This window comes from Rhineura floridana, chromosome 9, assembly GCF_030035675.1.
Source record: "Rhineura floridana isolate rRhiFlo1 chromosome 9, rRhiFlo1.hap2, whole genome shotgun sequence".
NCBI classification, from domain to species: domain Eukaryota; kingdom Metazoa; phylum Chordata; class Lepidosauria; order Squamata; family Rhineuridae; genus Rhineura; species Rhineura floridana.
In genome coordinates, this window is record NC_084488.1 from 58,172,233 (window position 1) to 58,194,931 (window position 22,699).

At 38.5% G+C, this 22,699-nt stretch overlaps 1 protein-coding gene across 6 annotated transcripts in view; it reads right to left on the reverse strand.

Annotated features, from left to right (window-relative positions):
- Window positions 1-22,699, reverse strand: part of RAPGEF2 (Rap guanine nucleotide exchange factor 2) — a 301,620-nt gene that overhangs the window by 201,814 nt on the left and 77,107 nt on the right. For all 6 annotated transcript variants that reach the window (XM_061584376.1, XM_061584372.1, XM_061584373.1 and 3 more), the window contains exons 2-3: window positions 10,149-10,219; window positions 6,745-6,801 (exon numbers count right to left, since the gene is read on the reverse strand). In XM_061584376.1, coding sequence (XP_061440360.1) covers window positions 6,745-6,801; window positions 10,149-10,219 — 128 coding nt within the window. The remainder of the gene's footprint in view (window positions 1-6,744; window positions 6,802-10,148; window positions 10,220-22,699) is intronic.

Below are 22,699 nucleotides of genomic sequence, written 5' to 3' on the forward strand. Positions count from 1 at the left end.
CCATGCTGTCATCAAAGTTCAAAACTAGTGAGCAAATTCTACTTGAATGCATAAAATAGTTTCTTTTTATAAAGTGTCAGGCTTCTTTAAAATGAAGTGGTGAGATACAATGCAGTGCCTCTCACCAACACATATATTTATAAGATAAAATCTCTCCAACACAAATACATTTGTGTATTCTGATTCCAGGATACTAGTCTTAAAACTAACCTTCCTGGCACATTGTGCATGCGTGTGTGCATGATTCCACTCTGTTTCTTATTGAGTGATAAACATACAGTAAAGAACTGTCCCGCTTCACTCAGTATCTTACACTCCTGTGACTCAGTTTCTTCACCACGCCTACCTCCATATCTTGAAGCTCCATCTCCTCCAGAATCTCTTCTTTAACAAGACCCAATTCTTCAACAAAGCCTTTCCTTAAACAATTAACCTGACCTTATTTCTTCATTGCTATTCAACACTCACACCCACTCCGCATTGTCAATCCCTGTTCTCACTTTCCCTCACCACTGACATCTCACGCTCATCATCTCATATCATCTGGGTAATTCTGTTCCGCACTTAGTGTGCTTCTGATACTACTAGTAAGTAATATAACTCTGTAATTCTGTTATCTATTAGATAAATACTGAAAACTATGATATCCTATGTTTTTTATGTGCACAACATTTACAATCACTCAATCTTGGTTTATATTTTTTTAATGCTGTCTCTAATGACTTCCCTCTTATGAAGTATTTTCATATACCAACTAGTAGACCAAGCCAGTTCACCAAGGTATTACATCTTACCCACCAGCAGAAAACCTTGCAGCTAACAGTTGGAACTCTCCCCTGAATAGCACCACATGGCAGGTCACCCCCTCCACTGCCATTCTGGTAATAGTCCCCAGTAACTGGTCACATGGCTCAGCATACTCCCTCTAGAAGAAATGAAACTTTGTCTAAAAGCTACAACACAATTTAATCTAATCTTTATGAACTACTGAATTTTTGAATACACTGGCCCTAATCAATAAAGCTGTTTCGGAAGCTCCCTGTTGAAAAACATGTTCCAAATAAACAATTCTGATTTACTGTAGTGCAGTGCAGACCTGGCCAGATCACAAGGCAACATGCCCAACTGTGTAGCTGCCATAACATATTCTATACCTCGGGGTGGGGAGGGGGGGATGAAAAGGCAACAGACTAGCCCAGCTGCAGCTACTCTTTGCATTATTAAATACCCTACTGGATGACTTTCACAAAGCCAATGGAAGCAAAATGAGAATGAACATACATTGTTTGAAATAATTTCAGCATACTGTTTAAAATTGGTACACCAAACTTTGCTGAGGTTTGGCTTCACAAACAGAATTTGCTTATTCAGAAGGCTTACAGTCATTTTCAAATGTCTCTTCTTTGCCCTTGGAAACATACATACTCTGAAATCAATGTTCATCATGTAACACAGGCTCCCTGCAAACCATGGTTTACACATCAGCAAGCCACATTGGAACAGAGACTTTTCCCCCACTACCAATCACTCTCACACATAGGCAAAGAGAACTCTCCAGAGCAATTTTGCTCCCTTGAAAATGAAGCCTTTGTATAGTCATAAGCCCTATGGTCCACAGAACCCCAAAACAAAAGCAGTGTCTCTGTATCTTGATGGAGCAATAAAAGGCACCAACTGCTTTAGGAATTTACCTAAAAAACACTCTTCAGTTCTGTGGCTGCAACCTCAAGCTACCTCCCATAACTGAGGAGACAAATCAAGCAGAAGAAGCTTTGCCATTCCCTGTTTTTATACTTTGAGAGCTTCTTTTATTTGAATGGCTATTCTTCAAGCCCTTACAATCTGAATAGGAAAAATCATAAGCTTTTAATCCATTTATGTACTTAAACTGAAGCACAAGGCAATACTTACACCAACTAAATCTCTTATCTCTTCTCACAAACTCTTCCATCAATGCCAGTGCCAGGTTCCGGGGAGCCCTTTGGCAAGATGTTCTCAGTGAAACTATCTCATTGATGCCAACACTGCTGTCCATTTGGTTGCTCTGTCTCTCTCACTATCTTGGCCTAATCTATTCAGATGCCTAGATGGAGACATAAGGCAAGTGGAAGCTACTGCTTTGTCCTTGCTCCTGTCACTATCTGCTTGCACACAAAGGGCAAGTGAACAGGTAGCATCAGTGAGGAGGAGTTTCACAGGGCTCTGGGGTCAGTAGTGGGCTCCCTGATTGGGTATGGGTTTTGGCAAAGATTCCAACCCTCTGATGCTAGTCCTGTCTTCAATTTCGCTATTGCTCAGGTGCAAAATTTTGGAAGGATATTTCATGCACTATAAAATTATGCGATTAGGTTTTGGGGAGGTGCAAATAAATTGTATGCTTTCAAACCAACATTTCTATTTAATAAATGCTGAGTAATAACTGTTGCATTCAAATTATGAGTTGAGAAACGAACTAGAAAATTTGACAGCGGAGAAGGGATCAAACTTATTAAGCCACCAATTTGACAGAAAATATCCTACTGAAGCAGCAAAAAGAAGTCTAAGGGAAAGAAATTGTTTTTTGTACTTCAAAGACCTCAAGAACGTAACATAAAACTTACAATGAATGTTTTAAATTGATGAACAATTGGAGCTGAACTGCTATCTTTAATAGCCTTCTTTCCAAATATAGCCGTCAGATTTTGAATATTTGAATACAAATATAACCTAAATCTTAGCCACATGTTGCTCTTTTATTTTTCAAATGAAAAAAATTATTTTCCCTTTGTTCCATGAATTCAAGGTAGCATAGGAACTCAAGATAGTGACCCAGACTTGCCTAGCTTCAGCAAGGTTTCTGCATCAGATGTTTTCAAGCCATGACTTATATTTTAGAAGTATCTAATAATCCAAGTGTTATCTTTTAAATATTAAAAGACCATCTACCTGAAGTTGGATTATTATTTGCACATGTGCAAAATTTATTACACTAAGAAGACAAACAAGTACATAAGCAATCAGATTTCACCCAGGCAACTCATCTTTTTTGATAGTGCTAGACCAGCCTTTCCCAACTAGTGGGGCACGAGATGTTGTTGGGCCACAATTCCCATCTTTCCTGACCATTGGCAATGCTGGCTGAGGCAGATGGGAGTTGTGGTCCAACAACATCTGGTGGCCCACTAGTTGGGAAAGGCTGTGCTAGACAGTATTTTACAACAGCCCATAATATGGGTATGTGTTCTTTCTCAGTAAGATATAGATCTTGTCATAGATCTTGTCCCTATCCATATACACTCTCTTGAACAACTTTCCATTTTCAATATTTCCTAAATTAGGCTTCATTTCTTCTGATCCTGCAAGTATTCTCTCTCATTCTTTGGGCTCTTCTGACTGGGTTTCATCCAACTCACATCTACTTACATCCATTCTACAGCTTGCTTTATCTCTCTGTTCATTTTTTCAAACATAATCCCCCACCTTACATTAGTTACCTGTCCTTTATCTTTATCTCTTCTATTTCTCTTCTATTTCTATACATTCCCATCTCATTTCCCTTTGTTCTCTTTTTAAACCTTAAAGCCTTACATCCTTGATTCTGTCTCTCACCCTTTGTGGAATACACTTCCCCTAGATATTCATCTCGTCTTTGTCTTGCTTTCTTCTTCTTAAGAAAACATGTTTTAATAATCACCTCTGCTTTCAAGTTTACCCTGATTAATGTTGTTCCTACCATTCTCATTCCCTGGTTTATCGGTATTTTGTTTTTTAGTATCTCTTTTTTTCTCCCTTTTTCTTGAATTGTCAGTTTGAAAACAGGGATTCTTTATTCACTACCACCACAGGTAAATACTTAAACCAATTCTCATCACGCAGCCTTCACGGTGTCCCTCATTTTTTAAAAAAGAATAACTCTTATTGGTTTGATTACAAGTTCTGCAGAGACTTGCTGTGGGATAAGTCTGAGTACCACCACATTCCCACTTGAAGTGCTCTTCTCCATATGGGTTTGCTTCTCTTCTTTGGATCCCTGTGCCATCAGTTAGGTCCTTTTCAGTTGTGGCACTCAGAAATAACCTCCCAGAAAGGGATTTTGTTGCTAGAATGTTTTTAACCTTGTTGTAAACTAAGAACATAAGAACATAAGAAGAGCCTGCTGGATCAGGCCAGTGGCCCATCTAGTCCAGCATCCTGTTCTCACAGTGGCCAACCAGGTGCCTGGGGGAAGCCCGCAAGCAGGACCCGAGTGCAAGAACACTCTCCCCTCCTGAGGCTTCCGGCTATTAACTACTATTAAGTAGTTATTAACTACTTTAATAACTGTTATTATTACTCAGTTTATAAGTTTCCTAGATTAATGCCTGTTATTTTATTGTTGTTACTCTGTAAAATGCCAAGATTATATTTTATATAGAAAGGGTGAGGCAAAAGTGTCAGAAATAAATATATTGTCTCAAGCACCGATATCTGCAAGCCAGAGCATGATGCCTCAACACAAGTTTTACTTAGGCCAGAAACTCCTGAGTTGGTAACTGGGAAAGCTCTTCACTAAACTACAAGAAAGAAGCAATACATCCCTGGGTGAACAGGGTTAGGAATTGTATTCAGAGAAAATGTATCCTCTGAGCCCATTTATTTCCACCTCCACCCAAGAAATACTTTATTCTGCAACTTAAACTTATGGGGAATGAAGAACTTGACTCTGCATCCCCCCAAACTGCTTTCCCTTTCCCTGCCATCCTTAACACTGTAATAGAATACACCCATCTGCAATTCAATGAATCTTTGGGGTCTGGAAAAGTAACCTCAGTTAATTAACCTCAGTTAATCCTTCCCCCCCCCCTTATAGTCTTGAAGCTGGCACTTCTTCCAATTCTAAATGTTATTATATGTTCAAAATGTTTTTGATGGTTTTAATTGTTTTTAGATGTTTTATTTATGTATGTAATTGTATTGTTTTAACATTTTGATATTTGCCGCCCTGGTTTCTTTGGGAGGAAGGGCAGGATACAAAATGAATAAATAATTCCCAGGTTGATCTGGCAGCATGAGGACAGCACACATGAGCTCAGCTCTCAATCCAACACAGAACATTTTCTGTGGGAGCAAGATCTCTTTCTGAAGTGGAGACCCTTTCTTACCCTGAACTCACAATTAGGGTGTCTGAATATGGCAACCCTATTTTTCTAAAAAAGGATGTAATATTTCCCCATACTGGGCCTGTGAAAAGAAATCACGGCTTTTATCTCAACATACTGAAGAGAAACTTCTAGTCCAATCCTATGCATGCTTACTCAGAACTAAGTCCCACTTAGTTTAACAGGACATTTGACCCATTAGACGTGCACAGGAATGCAGCATAGTTTCATTACATGTTGATACATTACATTTTGCTTAGGGGAGGATATTCACATACACAGACAGACAAAAATAGGCCAATCAATAATTTATGGGTAGATCAGAGTAGGAGCTAGTTTTGAAGAGTAAGTCTCAGGAATCACTAAAGGGCAGTGAAGAAAAAAATCAGTTATGCTCAAAATAGGCAGAATCACAAGACAATATTATATTAGCCTGCCAGTCTATTTGGAGTGTGACTCATAAAGCAATTCAACTGACTCTTAAGATTATACGACAGGATGAAGCCAGAATTTGTGATTTATATGTCACTCCATGCTATGAATCAGTTTGCATCTTCATGAAATCCCTAAACTTCATCCCAAGTCTATAACAAACAGGTCAGCCACAAAACTTCCTCAAGGAATATTGGAAAGATAAATTGACACAAAATTCTGTTTTCTACTTGTCCAACATGGAGACAACTGCTAGAGAGAAAACCAGAATTTAAAATAAGCACACCGTAAGGAGATTGAGATCTCAAATATCTGCAGGTGAGGGCCTCCTGCAGATACCATCTTATTAGGAGGTCCATTCTACACAACACAGGAAATAGACCTTTAGTGTGTTGGCACCTACCTTGTGGAATTCCCTCCCCTTAAATATTAGGCAGGCACCATTTCTGTTATCTTTTCGGCGCCTATTGAAGACTTCCCTCTTTCAACAAGCCTTTTAAGTTAAGATCTATCCCAGTCTGCATCTGTGTTGGAATTGCTTTTAATATGTTTTTTAAAGCTTTTTTCTTCTCTAAACAATATTTTAACCCGTTTTATTTAAGATGCTTTTAAAGCTTTTTTAAAGAATGTTGTTAAAGTTTTTTTTTTTTAATGTATTTTAAGGTCTGTTTTTATGATGTTTTATAGCGTTTTTACTGCTTTTGTTTGCCGCCCTGGGCTCCTGCTGGGAGGAAGGGCAGAATGGATACAGTACAGTAGTATTTTTATGTATTATGACATCATATATATGATGTCATAAAACATAAAAATACTACGGTACAACAAGCATTATAGGCCACAACATCACCACTGAAATTATTTTGGACTGCCCATAGCTGTTAAAAATGTATTCAAGGTGCATATACCTTTCTTTCTTCTTTATACTTACAAAGGAGCATCAACATTTAAAAAGCAAACGAAGTGAACACAATACTAGGATAAGTATACTGCAGAATGCCACTGGAAAATCTCTCTTAAGTTCATCTCTGATGTGAAATATTCTAGCTAATTTTATCATTTTATGTTAGCACTGGCAAATTTCATTCTCCTCCCCCCTCCTAGCCATCCAACACAATTTGAAGGAACACAGAGCTATGCAAAGATTACATACAAATTTTTCCATAAGAGATAAAAGTATAAAGATAACCACACTCACTAGTACAAAACTTCATTTGCTTCATGCCTCTCATATCTCACCGTTTCACACATCATTCTGTAAAGAAAGAAAGAAACATTTATAAGTAAGTGCACTTTTACCAGCTACTATTTTATATTATGGTTAACCCAGTTCCCCTAAAGCAACACATTCTGATGATATGTTGCTGTCACCAATGTTTGGCCCCACTGTAGCAGTTTTCTCATTGTGGGTTTTCAAACATTTATCAGAATAGATGTGCAAAATGCAAAATTTGCATGCCATTCTTGATTTCAGGTAAATGATATCAGAAATCCTAACAAATAAGGTTTTGTTGCTGCTGTTACAAACATCATTAGGAAAGTAATAATAATGGTGTGCAGAAATATGTAATGGCAACAAGTAAAAGAACACGGGAATCAAAGAATTAAAAGTAGAATTTGGCAAGATGTTAAGAAAAATAATTTAAGCAGCACAGACCCAGAGCTCCAGATAACAAAGTTTGCTTGAAAATATCTAAATCAGCGTATCTTAAGTGACAGTGATTCTTTTCCATTCCAAGTGTAACTTTTCATGTTACTTGTTAACTCTGAGTCTGAAGATGCATTTATTTGAATTTGGTCTCACATCTCAAAAAACAAAGCATATGGCATATTTATATTTAAAGAAAAATATGCAAACTTCTGCAGGGAATAGAAGGTCTAAATTGAAATCTGGGCATCTTGGTTTTTTTAAAAAATAGATAATGTGGCTCAATGACTGGCACCTGAATTGTTTCAAGTTTATTGAAACCTGGTCTGAAAAAAAGAAAGGGTAATTGGAGGACAGGAATAAAGAGGAAAGCCAGATTTACTTAATAGGCTGTTATCATATTTTATTGAGATAAATGCTTCCTCTTAAGGTCCAGACAGAATCTTGCACTCCTTGGGGGCATCTTCTACTGCAGAGAAATGTTTTTCAAGTCACCTGCGAGCTACAAATAACATGTTAGCACTGAAAAATTAATACATTTGTTCACTATTCCAAGGCAGCCAAAGAACTCTCACTCAAAAAATGTATCAGAAAATGAACAAGGAGGCTCCTGCTTTTGGGATTTATGACAAACACTGAGGATTCCCTGTTGTCACTTCTAAGAACTAGTTTTATACCACCAGACTTGCTTTGACTTTTCCTATGAGTTGCAACTCATATGACTGGGCTATTAAAAACCCTAATGTAATACCATCTTTGGGGGGGGGGGAGCCTTGAAAACAGAAGCAGCCAAAAGAAGCAGCTTTGGGCTGCCTGCACTCCAGTTAGCCATTTTTCAGATCCTAACAACCATGGCTGCAAAGATATCAGCCTGCATAAAAATCAAAAGGCAAATGAAAAGAATTGTGAATGTGTTGCTTTTCATCTCATATTTTGGCAACCATATTTTTGTTTATTTATTAATAAAAATATTTATATATCACCCATTTATATAAAATTACCGAGGCAGTGTACAATAACATTCACAAATACAATAAAACAATACAAAATAATAAGAATTTTTTTTCAAAAATAAGCCAGTCAAACAACTGAATAGGCCTGTCAGCATAAAAAAGTGCTCAAGAGACTGAAAGTTAGCTACAAGAATGCCCTGCTGAATCTGCAGGTATTCCACAGCAATGGTCCAGCGACACTGATGGATTTCTGCATTTGAATTTCCACTACCGCACTGCTTTACACTGCTTGACAACTACAGATGCCAATTCTGTATGCACTATCCCCTTCTGTGATAGCAGAGGGTCCTAGTGCAAACATTCCCAGGTAGCTCACATGGCCTGAATCTGAAATTTCACCTGTAAATTTCCTGGTTGAAGCCTCCAGGTGCCCCACATTAAGTCTCCAACATTAACCAACTTCACAGAAAGATATGCCCAGAGGAGAAGTATGCTATTTAACATTCCTTGTTTCACTCGAAAAGGAAGTCTGCAACAAATCCTAAGGCTACAACTATGAATCTTGTTGCCTATGGGCTGCTGCCATGGATTGGCAAACGGGGGGGGGTGCTCCCTCAAAAGGGGCAGGTTGGTCTAAGAGGCTGTCAGTGGTCAAATATTAATGTTCAGTGCCACTCCGTAGAATGCCATCAGTAGACAGCAACAGCATTTCAACTCATGCCTGTAATATGAAATAATATTATGTTGTTGAAACATATGTTTGGAAGTACAGCAATACAAGAGGAAATGAAAATAAAAAATAGGAAGAGAGGGCAGAGAATGCATCTTTTCAGTCTAGTTTTCAAGCTGTATGTAATAGCAAGGTGTACCGAGACAGAGATGGAAAACACATTGACTCATTACTCATTATTGTAATGATGAAATACCTTTTTTAAATAACAGTGGTAAAATGTGTCTGTTCCTTAAAGTTGACATTTGAGATGTTTACATGTATTTATCTGAACGTGAATTAAATGTAAAGGCTTCTAGAAGTGCTTAACAGTTTCTATTCCCACCAGCTCCATTCTCTACAAAATGGTTTAATTGATAACTTGAAACACTTTACCTATAACCTAATTTCAGGCAAACTACATTCATTAAAAAATTCATTTCAGAACAGCTGAATTCTCATGATACATTTATTCCAATTAAATGTAAGACTGTGACTGTGTATTTACAAATGAAAAGACCTGTGATGAAGAATGAAGGAATCAACACCAGCTTCCATCTGGCTATGGATTCCTGATTTTTGCCTAACTTTCTTACAGAAAGTGTCTGGGGCCAAGTGTTTCTGAAGCCATGCTTGATATTTCAGAACAGTAATTAGCAAATTGCAGTTGTCTATGAATTCCATGATACAACACTGTGAACAATTTGAAGCAAACATGTTCACACATTCTCTCTCTCAAAATTAAATGTTTTCTTTATGAAATAGCATTCTTAGAAGGCACCTAAATAAACGTCATGGTCATCACTTTTTGTGACTCTGCAAACAGGCTAATTAGCAGCAGCTATATGGAAGGGCATCAATACAAGAGCCCAACTGGGTTCACAGTAGCTGCTCATGAGACAAGTGATGTGGCACTGCCTTTATATATTCCGTATCTTAGGTTTGTGCAATTTTCCACCAGTATGGAAGGTGCAGTGGTTAAGGTGTTAGACTATGACCTGGGAGACCAGGGTTCAAATCCCCACACAGCCATGAAGCTCACTGGGTGACCTTGGGCCAGTCACTGCCTCTCAGCCTCAGAGGGAGGCGATGATTAAACCCCCTCTGAATACCGCTTATCATGAAAACCCTATTCACAGGGTCGCCCATAAGTCGGAATAGACTTGAAGGCAGTCCATTTCATTTTTCATGGAAGGAAATATACCAATACAGAATCTAGATAAAGCAACACCTTATGTTAAAATTGTTAAGACCTTAAAAACATGATGAAGCATTACCACTAAACAACTTACCGGAGCTGGTGTTCTCTCAAATTTGACAAAGCTTCCATTCCATGTAAATAAGAATACACTATCTCCAGATCCTACAAATAATGAAAACAATCATTAACATTTTAAGATCAGTGCTGGTCACATGAAATATTAACTATTAAAGTATAGGTAAGGGAGCAATATTATATATATATATATATATATATATATATACACACACACACACACACACACAGCCTTCTAACATATGAGTGCTATTGTTGTACATAGCAAGAGATGAAAACAAAACAATTGCTCTACAACCGAACAGATCTATAGTGAAACTGTGGAAAAATTGCTCACTTTCACAAGACGGATTTTCCTGAAGAAATTTTTCTCCCGTAAACAGAACTTAAATTGGGCATAATTTACAAGTCATATCAAGAAGATTTCTAAGCAGATTATTTAATTGCCTATATATCCCCTTCCTCCACCCATATCCTATCATAAAATTTAAAAAATACCTCACAAGCTAGAACATTACTATGAATTATGGCTGAAAAACACATATTCACACACACAACCACAGAAATTCCAAGAACCCATTATAGTATAGATCAATGCCTATATTAAATAAAATGGAATTAAGTTAAAAGGGAAAATCCATTATATTAAAAGTAGACTACTTCAGTAAAATAGTTTGTCTTTAAGTAAATCAGAATTAACATAACTTGAAGTGTTTTCCCATATATTGGCAAAATAACATACTGTTTGGAATTCTTGAACTTATGAGGCTGCATCTATTACTGACAATAATAGAAATAAATCAGATAAACTCCAGTGTGCTTTGTAGAATTTTAAAACCTATGACTAAAGAGCAAACCAAGTGATCATAACAAAATGTGGAACTGATTTGAACAACATGCTTGATTAGGAATAATTATCTGAAATAGTATCATCAGCTCAACATAACTTTTTATGCCATCAGTTTTCACTTTTTCACCTCCTATGGCCAGCAATGAATGCCTCAAAGCCTTCTTTTCTAAACTTCCTAACATCCTTTAAGCTCCTGTCTTCGTTGCGTAATGCTGTTCTGATAAAATACTGACTGACTGGATAATTGTAAGAATAATTATCAAGGCATTATTCTGTTTACAGATCAGAAACGTATGTTAGGAGAAGCCCTTAATTGTTGTTCTCAGCATTTCTTACAAAAATAAGACTCAACCACTTTAAGATCTGAACAGGGTGGTTCATGACAGATGCTACTGGAGGTCGCTGCTTCATAGGGCTGCCATAAGTCGTAATTGACTTGCAGGCACATAACAAAAACCACTTTAACAATTTGGACTAGCCACTGGACTATTACTGCAGTACTGGCATACACTGTAAATATTGCATGTACCCACAAAAATAGATATAAAATTAAGCATAGGCATTGTCTAAAATGGAAATTGCATTACTCAGAGTTGTGAATATTAATACACTTTGGAAAATTGAGCTCCAATTTAATTTAGAGTAGGATATCAAAGTACCATGTGGTAAAGCCATAGAACACTGTCAAAGTCTCACTAGGACATAGAGTAACTAGGTAGTATAAATACTAGGCAGAGCTGCAAACACCATGAATAAAAATACTTTGAAAGTAACACTAATAGACTGCAATCATACAAGTAATAAATCTGCTTCCTTTAAATTTCCACTAACCTGAAATGTTAAAGGAAAAATACTGTAAATAAACTTACGCAATTGCTAGACTTCCAGCAATATAACAGATTCACTTCTTTTCATAGCAAAGTACTGGGTCAAAAGAAGTCTGTGCAGGCCACTGTAGTGGCCAATTTTGTTATCTGGCAACAATCACTCTACACACATCTCATACAGTACTGTACAAAAGAGCTGCAAATTCTGGAAGGGCTTACAGGTGGCAGGGGATGTTAATCAGGAGCCACTACCTGGGCAAGATCCTGGAACATGTGGTTGCTGACCAGCTCCAGGCGCTATTGGATGAAACCGATTATCTAGATCCATTTCAATCGGGGTTCAGGCCTGGTTTTGGCACTGAGACTGCCTTGGTCGCCCTGTTTGATGACCTATGTCGGGAGAGAGACAGAGGGAGTGTAACTCTGTTGATTCTCCTTGACCTCTCAGCGGCTTTTGATACCATCGACCATGGTATCCTTCTGGAGAGGCTTGCGGAATTGGGAGTTGGAGGCACTGCTTGGCAGTGGTTCCGCTCCTACTTAACGGGTCGTCTCCAGAAGATAGTGCTTGGGGAACATTGCTCGACACCGTGGGTTCTCCAATGTGGGGTCCCGCAGGGTTCGGTTCTGTCTCCCATGCTTTTTAACATTTATATGAAGCCGCTGGGGGCGGTCATCAGGAGTTTTGGAGTGCGTTGTCATCAGTATGCTGATGACACGCAGCTCTACTTCTCCTTTACATCTTCTTCAGATGAGGCAGTCGACGTGCTGAACCGTTGCCTGGCTGCGACAATGGACTGGATGAGAACTAACAAACTGAGACTCAATCCTGACAAGACTGAGATGCTGTTGGTGGATGGTTTCTCTGATCAGATGGTGGATATATACCCTGTCCTGGATGGGGTTACACTCCCCCTAAAGGAACAGGTGCGTAGTCTGGGAGTCATCTTAGACTCTTCCCTCACACTTGAGGCTCATGTAGCCTCGGTGGCCCGGAATGCGTTCTACCAACTTCGGTTGGTAGCCCAGCTACGTCCCTATCTGAGTAAGGAGGACCTCTCATCAGTGGTACATGCTATGGTAACCTCGCGTCTGGACTACTGCAATGCGCTTTACGTAGGGCTACCTTTGAAGACGATTCGGAAGCTACAGCTAGTGCAAAATGCGGCGGCCAGACTGCTAACAAGAACTAAGCGGTCTGAGCATATAACACCTGTGCTAGCCCGTTTGCACTGGCTTCCAATATGCTTCCGGGCCAGATTCAAAGTGTTGGTACTTACCTATAAAGCCTTATACGGCGCGGGACCACGATATCTGTCGGAACGCCTCTCCCGATATGAACCGGCCCGTACACTACGATCTACTACGAAGGCCCTCCTCCGGGTTCCGACTCATAGGGAAGCCCGGAGAGTGGTGACAAGATCTAGGGCCTTCTCAGTAGTGGCCCCCGAACTATGGAATGGTCTCCCCGAGGAGGTGCGCCTGGCGCCGACACTATCATCTTTTCGGCGCCAGGTTAAAACCTTTCTCTTCTCTGAGGCATTTTAATTCCTGTTAATTCTAAATTATTATATTTTGATTTTAGACTGTACAGTTTTGTGTACAGTTTTGTGTTATTTTTATTGTATTTTTAATGTTCACCGCCCAGAGAGCTGTTGCTAGTCGGGCGGTATATAAGCTTAATTAAATAAATAAATAAATACCTAAAGAGGTTGATTGAAACATTCCCCTACACAAGCAAAAGCAATACCACACTTCTCCAGATCCCAGTCATTATTTCAATTTAATTTTGTTTCTAAGGCAAATAGTAAGAAACAAAGCCTTATGTGATCTACACACCACTCTTTTCAATGGTATATCTACATAAACCCACATAAAAGGAGGCAAAGCATCCTATTGATAGCATCAGGTTTTGATTGTACGGAAAGACGCCCAAGTCATTTTCTAAAACCAAGAACATAAGAGCAGCCTGATGGATCAGGCCAATGGCCCATCAGAAGTCAAATGGTTTTCTATTAACACTATTTACTGAGCCAAGACAAATAATTGAGGTTGTGTACAATTACCACATCATTCCCCTGCTGAATGAATTTTCTAACATACATGCATACCCTGCTTAATGTTGCTTCACTTAACGTTGCCTCGTACATGCTCCATACATCCCCATACCCCGCTGAATGTTCGCACGCTTCACAATAATGTACATTTTATTGGCATAACGCCGCTGCCATCTAGTGGTGATTGCGTGCAGTACAAGTGAAGTCAATTGCTTCACTTAAAGTAGATTTTCACTTAAAGTACACTCTCCGGTCCCATTGCGAACATTAAAGCAGGGTATGCCTGTATATTTTTATGCTGTCAAAGGTTCCAGCTTGCAACAGAGGCTGCATTTGGGTATCATAATAAACCCTGGTTTATCATGATAGAAATGATCCCAGACAAGCCAACTTACTTTATTTATTTATTTATTTCCCACCCTTCCTCCCAGCAGGAGCTCTTCAAAAACCACTTACTTCAAACCACTTACTTCAAACAACAGCTTGTGAGCCGGCTTTGTTAAGAATAACCACCAACCCTAACTTGTGGTTAATTGAAATCAGAAGCAAAAGCTTTCAGACTACTTGCACAGCAATGAAGGAGAGAACAGGGGGAGCATGGAGACTCATTTAGGGTCATTCCTGTCATAAAAACATAGTTTACTGTGACATCTGAATGCAGTCAGTAAGTAATATCTAATAGTAACTTAACAATTAGCCTTTGGGGGCCAAAAAAAATAAACCCTTTAGCCTTTGGAATCTGCCAAGATCAATAACCGCTGTTAGCTGAAGGTCACAAAAGAGATTGTTTAGGCTGTCCTTAAGCAGAGAGGGACAAGAGAAAAGTAAGCTACGTGCTATATCTGTTTAAAATATGCACAGAGTCAGGAATAAAAAAGAGTACAGTCCTAGGCATAAAAATCCTATGAAAACAGATCAAAACAGTGCAAATGTTTTTCAAGCTCCTGCATAATCTGAACTCCTGCGATTTGTTGTTAGGCAATCTATTCCACAAACAGTTGCTTTGAAAAAGGTGTGAATTCCTGAAAAGCTATTCCAAGAGGCACTAAGAGCAGCGCTTCTATTAGGAAATAGCTCCCCCTGCCATTCACAGGTAATGGAAAAAGTAGTATTTTATGAACTGGGGGGGGGGGAATCATGGCCTAAAATTCAATTGAAGGGATAGCCAATGAGGTGCCCTTCAGATGTTGCTAGACTGCAATGTGGAGGGCAAGATGCTGGTTACCCCTAGTTTATCATATGCCACCCTTGAATGACAGGCAGACTATAAATACCTCAAATGAATATAAGTATATAATGTGCAAGGTTACTCAGACCACTCTAGCTCTAACGCAATATGTACATCTATACTATGTGCTATTAACTATGTATGCATATGGTAAAAACTGCAGGAAGAAGCAGAGCACATATCCCTGAGAACATTTGGGAATGCACTTTTCCATTCAGCTGGAGACATACAAGGTGAAGCAGCTGATACATGTCTAATTCTATTCCCAGTGGGAAAATGATCAAGTATGGGAATTTGCAGTGGCAAAACCTCACCAAACCATGCATTGTACTGAAATAAATGGCGCAAATCCACTGGGCTTTGATACGCATATCCATTAAAAAGGAGGCAACTGCTCTGACTATATATTGTTATGAGCATGGGGGTTGGAATGGATGATCCCTGTGGATCCCCCTTTCCAGCCTCTGATTTGGAATCCTGTGCCTTGGAATGAAGAACCTGCTCTGCTGGTCAGATGAGTCTCTCCTAATAGAGTGGTCAGGTAGGATAATGGGTCTATCAGTTGCCCAGCAACTGGCGAATGGGCCAGGAAGACCCTTTTGTCATTGAAACTCTTCAGGAAAGCCTTCTCCCCCCCTTCCTGGTGGCTAGCAGAAGTTTGTGCTTAGAGTGTTTTTAGAATGGTCTAGACTAGAGAATGGCTGGGGCTGGAGGCAGGCAGAGAGGCTATCCCTCTGCACCATGGCTTTAGGATGCCTCCTGATGGATGGAAAAGCTGGACATTGGACTGCTGATGCCTTGAACCCCTCCATCCTAAGCTCAGGTTGCAATATGTGTAAATAAACAAACCATATTTCATAAAGACACCACAGTCTCCGCTGACCTTCTTCCCATAGGAAACCAAACCTGGAGGAGCACATTGACCCCTGAAATCTCACCGCACAGAGATTGGGAAGGCGCGCAACAATATCATTGGTGTAGTTATCATCTATTACCTGTTGCCTTCAGCTATTACCATTTATATACTACTGGGAGCGACTACAGAAAGCATGGATCCAACAGTGCTATATTTGTGTTACTTGGCCATGTACACAAAAACTTAAAATGCAAGACGTTTTGGAATCAATTCAATTAAATGCAGATGAAGGTCCTATCAGAAAGAAAGAACCCTTTTTGTGTATATCTTCCTTTAAAAACTTTTTAATGTAATTTCTAGCATATTTTCCCCAGGGAAGAATACTAGCATATTGTGCCCTTCTCTTCTACATATACAGCATATTGATGGTGCATACATACTAAGAAGTATAGCTGCATTATCTCTTATTATTCTGAAAGGCAAAGAAAGTAAAACAGAAGTAAAAACTACTAAGGTTTTCACACCAAATTTTAGCAGGGGTGGGAATGTATGGTCCTGCAAATGTTGCTAAACTTCAACGTCCATCTACCCTTGCCACTGACAATATTGGCTGGTGCTGATGGGAGTTGGAAGTCTCTATCCCTGTTTTATAGCATTAATAATCTAATTCTTGCTAACTTTTTATGTTTTACCTTTTCAAAAGAAAAAAATAGTTTTAGGATCATAATGGTATTCTTGATGCACACAGAGGCTTCCCACTAAATGTTTTCCAAAGTGAAAATATTCAAGTGGAAAACTGGACAGGGAACTTATTTCTGGGCAGGACTGCTAGGTTGCAATAAACAGCATGTTTGTTCAATCACATTTTTTTTGCATGTTTGAAGATCCAGAGCCCATGTTGCACAGTTACTAACATTCATTTAGTAAATACAAATATATTGTCGGTATTCCTGTCAGAAATGTAAACAAAATTTCCACTAGGTGGCAGGCTGAACCATCTTTGGAAGACTGATTAAACCCAACTTCCATTCCAATGGTACAAGGTCCTCTGTTAATATGCAGACTTATGTTGTATAAGTGTTTTACCCAACACAGAGTTGCTACCAATGTCCGTTGAGTTGCTCAATATAAAATCTGTATTCTTTTATATATACATAATAATCTTAAAAAGTTAATGATCTGAATAGAAGGAATCATTTTGAAATGTGCATTATATATTACTTTATTTCAAGCTTGCTTTGGTTTAAATACTTTATTGAATGTGTTATTAGTGTGTGTTGAAAGGTAATTATGAAATCAATTATTGAATTTGTGTCTTCTCCCCACCCCATTAAAAAAGGGCCACATTTTGCACAATTTAACCCTCCTACTATATCCACTGCTTAATATTTTAAATACAAGTTACACTACTTTAAATATGGAAATGGACTGCCTTCAAGTTGATCCCGACTTATGGGCGACCCTACGAATAGGGTTTTCATGGTAAGCAGTATTCATGGTAAGCAGTATTCAGAGGGGGTTTACCACTGCCTCCCTCTGAGGCTGAGAGGCAGTGACTGGCCCAAGGTCATCCAGTGAGCTTCATGGCTGTGTGGGGATTCGAACCCTGGTCTCCCAGATCGTAGTCCAGCACCTTAACCACTATGCTATCACTTTAAATATAGTATTCAATTTATTATTGTTACTTAGCTTATAAGCCAATTTGTGCACATTTTTGTGTGGAAAGGCAACATACAAATAAAGTTCATTAATTTATACTCCCAGGCATTTTAATGTTTAATGCTTTATGTTTGTTTTTAGTTTAATGTGTTCCTTTGTTATTGATTTTATTCTATATTGTATTTTAATCTCGTTTTGTACACCGCCCAGAGAGCTATTAGCTATGGGCGGTCTAGAAATGAAATAAATAATAATAAATAATAATAATAATTTACTTCCTTCAAACGATAGTTGTTATTCATGTAAACTATGTCAACAGAAAGGCAGGATAAAAATATGTTCTGCCTTGACTTTTGATAACAACCTTTATTTACATACTGACACATACATGCTCCTTTGAGTACACACACTATATACGAAGGATACACATTTGAAAATCCTATAAATACAACTTTGTAAACTAGCCTTTGAGGGCAAGTCACACTTTACTATAAGCTCTCTGGCCCCACCCCCAAACACATAGCATGTCAAAAATCTAGGAAGGGGATAGTCCACTAGCAATAGCATTTAACTAAATGAAAGCAGATTTAAATTGCCAAATACAAATAGGCAGTCTGCACTTAAACATTTCATGGGCTGACAAGGGAAGTTCACTGTCAATTAATTGGAGTTAACTCAAAAAGAAAAAATGGTTCAAAACAAATAGAGATGGATAATTTCTCACAGTTTAAGGAATAATGAAAGCCCGTTACCTTGATAGATGGGCATGCCATCTTTGCAAATTAAATGGATTCCTGCTGGGTGAGTATAGGAATCCACTAAACATTACCTGAGCTAAGATGAATATGATCTCATTTTATCCTCCAAAGACAAAACAAACCCGTGAGGTAAGTTCAAGTGACACACAGCAATTGCCTGAGCCTACTCTGAATTTCATGGCTGATTTTACTTCACTAGTGAGCATTAATTTTAGGTAATCTCCAGCTTTACTAAAATAAAAAGACAGCCGTGTTTCTCTTTACTTCAATTTTCTGCCTCACAAGCGACCTGGGTGTTCTGGTCACGGATCTGAGTGTATTAAATATTTATTTAATGGAGGATCAACCATTATTGTTTCTTTTTCCCAGCAGCCCTTGGTGCTACCTGAAATTAGAAACTAATCTAATTAAGTCTGCACAATTAGACCTGCACTCCATCTTAAAACTATTACAAATTGTGGACTTTCTGGCTTCAACATCATATCCAACTCCCCCCCCTTCCCCCCTTAAAATTCAGCCTGAAGACAATTCCTGGAGATTTTGAATATTTTCTAAAGGACCAAAATGGATACCTATGCTTTTTGTATGGCTGATTGGGGACTTGAAACAGGGATGGCCAATATTTTTGTCCCCAAGGGATACATGTAGTGGCACATAGGCATCCAAAGAAATGGCTGAAGTCACCACTGGGCATTACCTTACATGTGAACTAATGGGTAAGTTGCATGAAGGGAAGGGTTAACCCTCCTCACATGCCATTCTTCCCATCTGCAAAAGAGTGATTTACATGGAGAGGACAGCACACAGAGATGACACTTTCCATACACCATCATCTCAATCTCAATCATGCTGTCCTGAATTCTTTGGTAGGTTGGGGCACTGCAAACTCAGCAGGGAAGCGGCGATATTCACTCACACTGAATCTCCTCCCCGCCCCCAAGATAGATGCAGTCCTTTGAGTTTCCCACATGACTTTATCCAATGATCAACCAAGACTTTAGAACTGTGGCTTTAACTAATCTTAAAATCTAGCTTAAAACTAGAGATCCACAGACTCCTCAAAGAACTATAGTTTCCAGTGTTACTTTGGGAAGCCATGCAATATGAACTGGATAAAGCTTTCACCCTCAGATCTTTACTTTAGTGGGTGATGTGGATTGTGCTTTGAAACTGATAGGTCAATTTTTCATATAAAAATATAGGAAGACAGAAGTTCAGGTCCACATGAGGGATTAAGACATATTCAAAGCTGGTGTATAATTAACATGCGCTAACTTACTCATAAATAGAAGAGCTTACAGGTTGCAAGTTCTTCTTTTTAAACACACCAACTAATTGCTTGTGAAAGTACACCTGAAGGAAAACTGTTGCAAAATCTTTATCTTTTTTTTTTTACAATAATTTTTATTCAAATTTTCATAAAACATACAAAACAAAATCATAAAACATTCAAAGACAAAAAACAAAACAAAACAAAAATAATTAAACAAAAAAATAAAATGTTGACTTCCCATTTGTCGCAGATCAAATCAGTTGTAGGTCTACACTATATAACAATCCTGTCTCTTAAATTATATTATAAAATCACTTTCCTCCAGTAGTTATCTTAATTAATCATCAAATCTCATAAACATTACTTTATTCTTTCCACAAAAAGTCAAAGAGAGGTTTCAATTCTTTAAGAAATATATCTATCAATTTTTCTCCAAATAAACATGTCGATTAATCCATCTCGTTAATAATAATAATAATCTTATTGTCATAACCATAGTCCAAATAAACATATCGATTAATCCATCTCATCAAAATCTGTTAGGTCCAATAATTTCAATAGCCATTATCCATATTAATTCCATCTTCCATCTTCAATAGTCCTGTTAAGTCCAGTAATTTCAGTGTCCAATCTTCCATTATCAGTATTCCATAATAATCTTGCTGTCATAGCCATAGTCATATAATAAGAGTCTGATGGGAATTTCCTCTATCCCAAATATTTTCTTGCCATCCATTCTGAATAAGTTGCTGAAATATTGTTGTAAAGTCATATCTGTGTTCTTTTTTACAAAATGCACTGGCTCATCTCTTGAGAGTTTTTCCATTGTCACATGGCTGCAGTTAATTCCATAGATTTTCTCTATATCAAGCTCCATCACGTCATTCCAGTCCAGAAGATTATCCAAGCCATTGATAACTTTATCTCTAATATCTTCATTAATTTCTTCAGAGATAACGTTAAATTCCAAACAGTAGATTTTATTTCTAATATCCATAAACTCCAGATCTTTTTCCAATTCCACATTTGTTCCAATCTCCAGGGCTTGTATCTTCCCTTTATTTTTTCTTTTCTCATCTCTGATCTCATTCTCCTCTCTCACAGGATCCCCTATTTCTTTAAGCTCCTGCGTCATTTTGCTCAGTTCAATTTTCAGCTCCTTACTGCCCTGTCGCAGGGTTTGTTTCGTTATCTCAATCTCATCCATTATTTTCTGAAACATAATTACTTCCAGATTCTCAGCCACTTTCTTGATTGCCATTTTTAAAACCACGAAAACAAAACAAAACAAAAATAAAGAAGAACCACTTCTTATTTCAGCAACAATTGGGTTAATATTCCAGGCTTGATGACATCACAGTATAAACAGAGCAGCCTGCCTTATCTCTCTATGTTCAAGAACACAAAACAAATTTAGTTCCCAGCATCAAAACAGTTAGTGGCGTCGTGAAGAAGCAGATTCGACAAAATAAAATAGACCAAAAAGAGAATAGTCCCAGACAATATAATGTTCCTCGGAATAGAAATCCCTCTTCTGTTTATATCTTTAGAATGCACTTCCAGGACAGCTTTTTGCAATAGAAACAGAGATAAGCTGTTAATTTCGTGAATAACAGAGAAGAATTATAGCTCACCCAGAAGTTCTTTGAAGCTGATTCATTTGACAAATCTCTTTTTGCTGCAACAATTTAAACCAAGTAAAAAAAATAATAGAAAGAAGGGTGCTTGCCTGTTAGTCCGTTTTCTCTTTGAAGAAAAGATAAACGTATCGCATTAATCAGATAGAGCTTGTTCGGAAGTCCGTCCGGCATTGCTGGCTGGACCTTTTCTCATAAATTAATGAAATCCAGTCCTCCCAACAAAAACAGGCTTTTGAGGTTGATCTCTACGTTTCTCCCTGCCCGGGAGAAATTTCATCAGTCAAAAAAAAAATGTTCTGACTGATTTATATCTGAATAAGCTTCTTTTGAGGCGGGAGCCCGTCTCAAAAGCAGGCACAAGCGAAGTCACCCTTCCCGGAAGTCCCAAAATCTTTATCTATAGGAGACAAGGGAAGTGTGTCTTAAGCAATTCTCAACAGATGAAAAATGCTCTCCTTCAGGCAAACAGCTGTATGTGACAGTGCAATGCAAGCTATGTCTTTACATGACTATCGCAGGCAGAACTATTTTCAGTGTTATATTTATGGAATGCAGCAACCATAAAAATGACAAAAACTAATGTAGAAAGGATTTTACTCACAAGTTAATGTGAATGTATGTCCTTAAATTGACCTACAAGTGTACTATATGAGAACTTTAACATGAAATAAGTTCACAAAAGCCAACACCACTATAAGGGATGGCACACAAAGCAGTTATAAAATGCTGGCCTAGACAAAAGAAAGCCTTTGGGAGCACAGGAGGGGGAGTAGTCCAGAACATGTGTTAGCCAAAAATGGAAATTTTCCTTGCTGTGAATTTCTGTTTGTAGATAGGGCTGGAGGACATTCCCAGGTTGGGATGACTCCTCCCACTGGACGTAACAGGCAGGTCCTTTAGACTTCTTGGTCTCCTCTCCAGGGGGAGGAGTCGTCCCCTTCTCCAGACTGAACTGACAGAGCCAGAACAACTCGTCAAACCCCCTATCGCCAACCATGCAGACATCCTTTGAGAGGGAGCCTGTACAAGGTAATAGCTAGGAGAAAGTAATAGACAGAAACAGAAACAGACGACTGGAGAGAAACGTCACACAGGAATAGAGATACCCCTTATTAAACAATGTGTGAAAATGTAAGGAGCTGGCAGAAGCCCTAAATCCCCAACCCCTCGCTCCAGAAGGTCGTAGCAGAGGAATGAGAGGTGGGTGGAATGTTTTCCAGCCCTATCTACAAATAGAAAATCACAGTAACGAAAATTTTCATTTTTGCTAGATAGGGCTGGAGGACATTCCTGGTTAGGGATATAACAGAGCAGTATACTAGTACACAGGGTGGGATTCCTCTATCGAACGAGGCAATACCTTGTGGAGCACCTTCCTACCAAATGCAGCGTCCCCTGAGGAAAATGAATATATTTTGC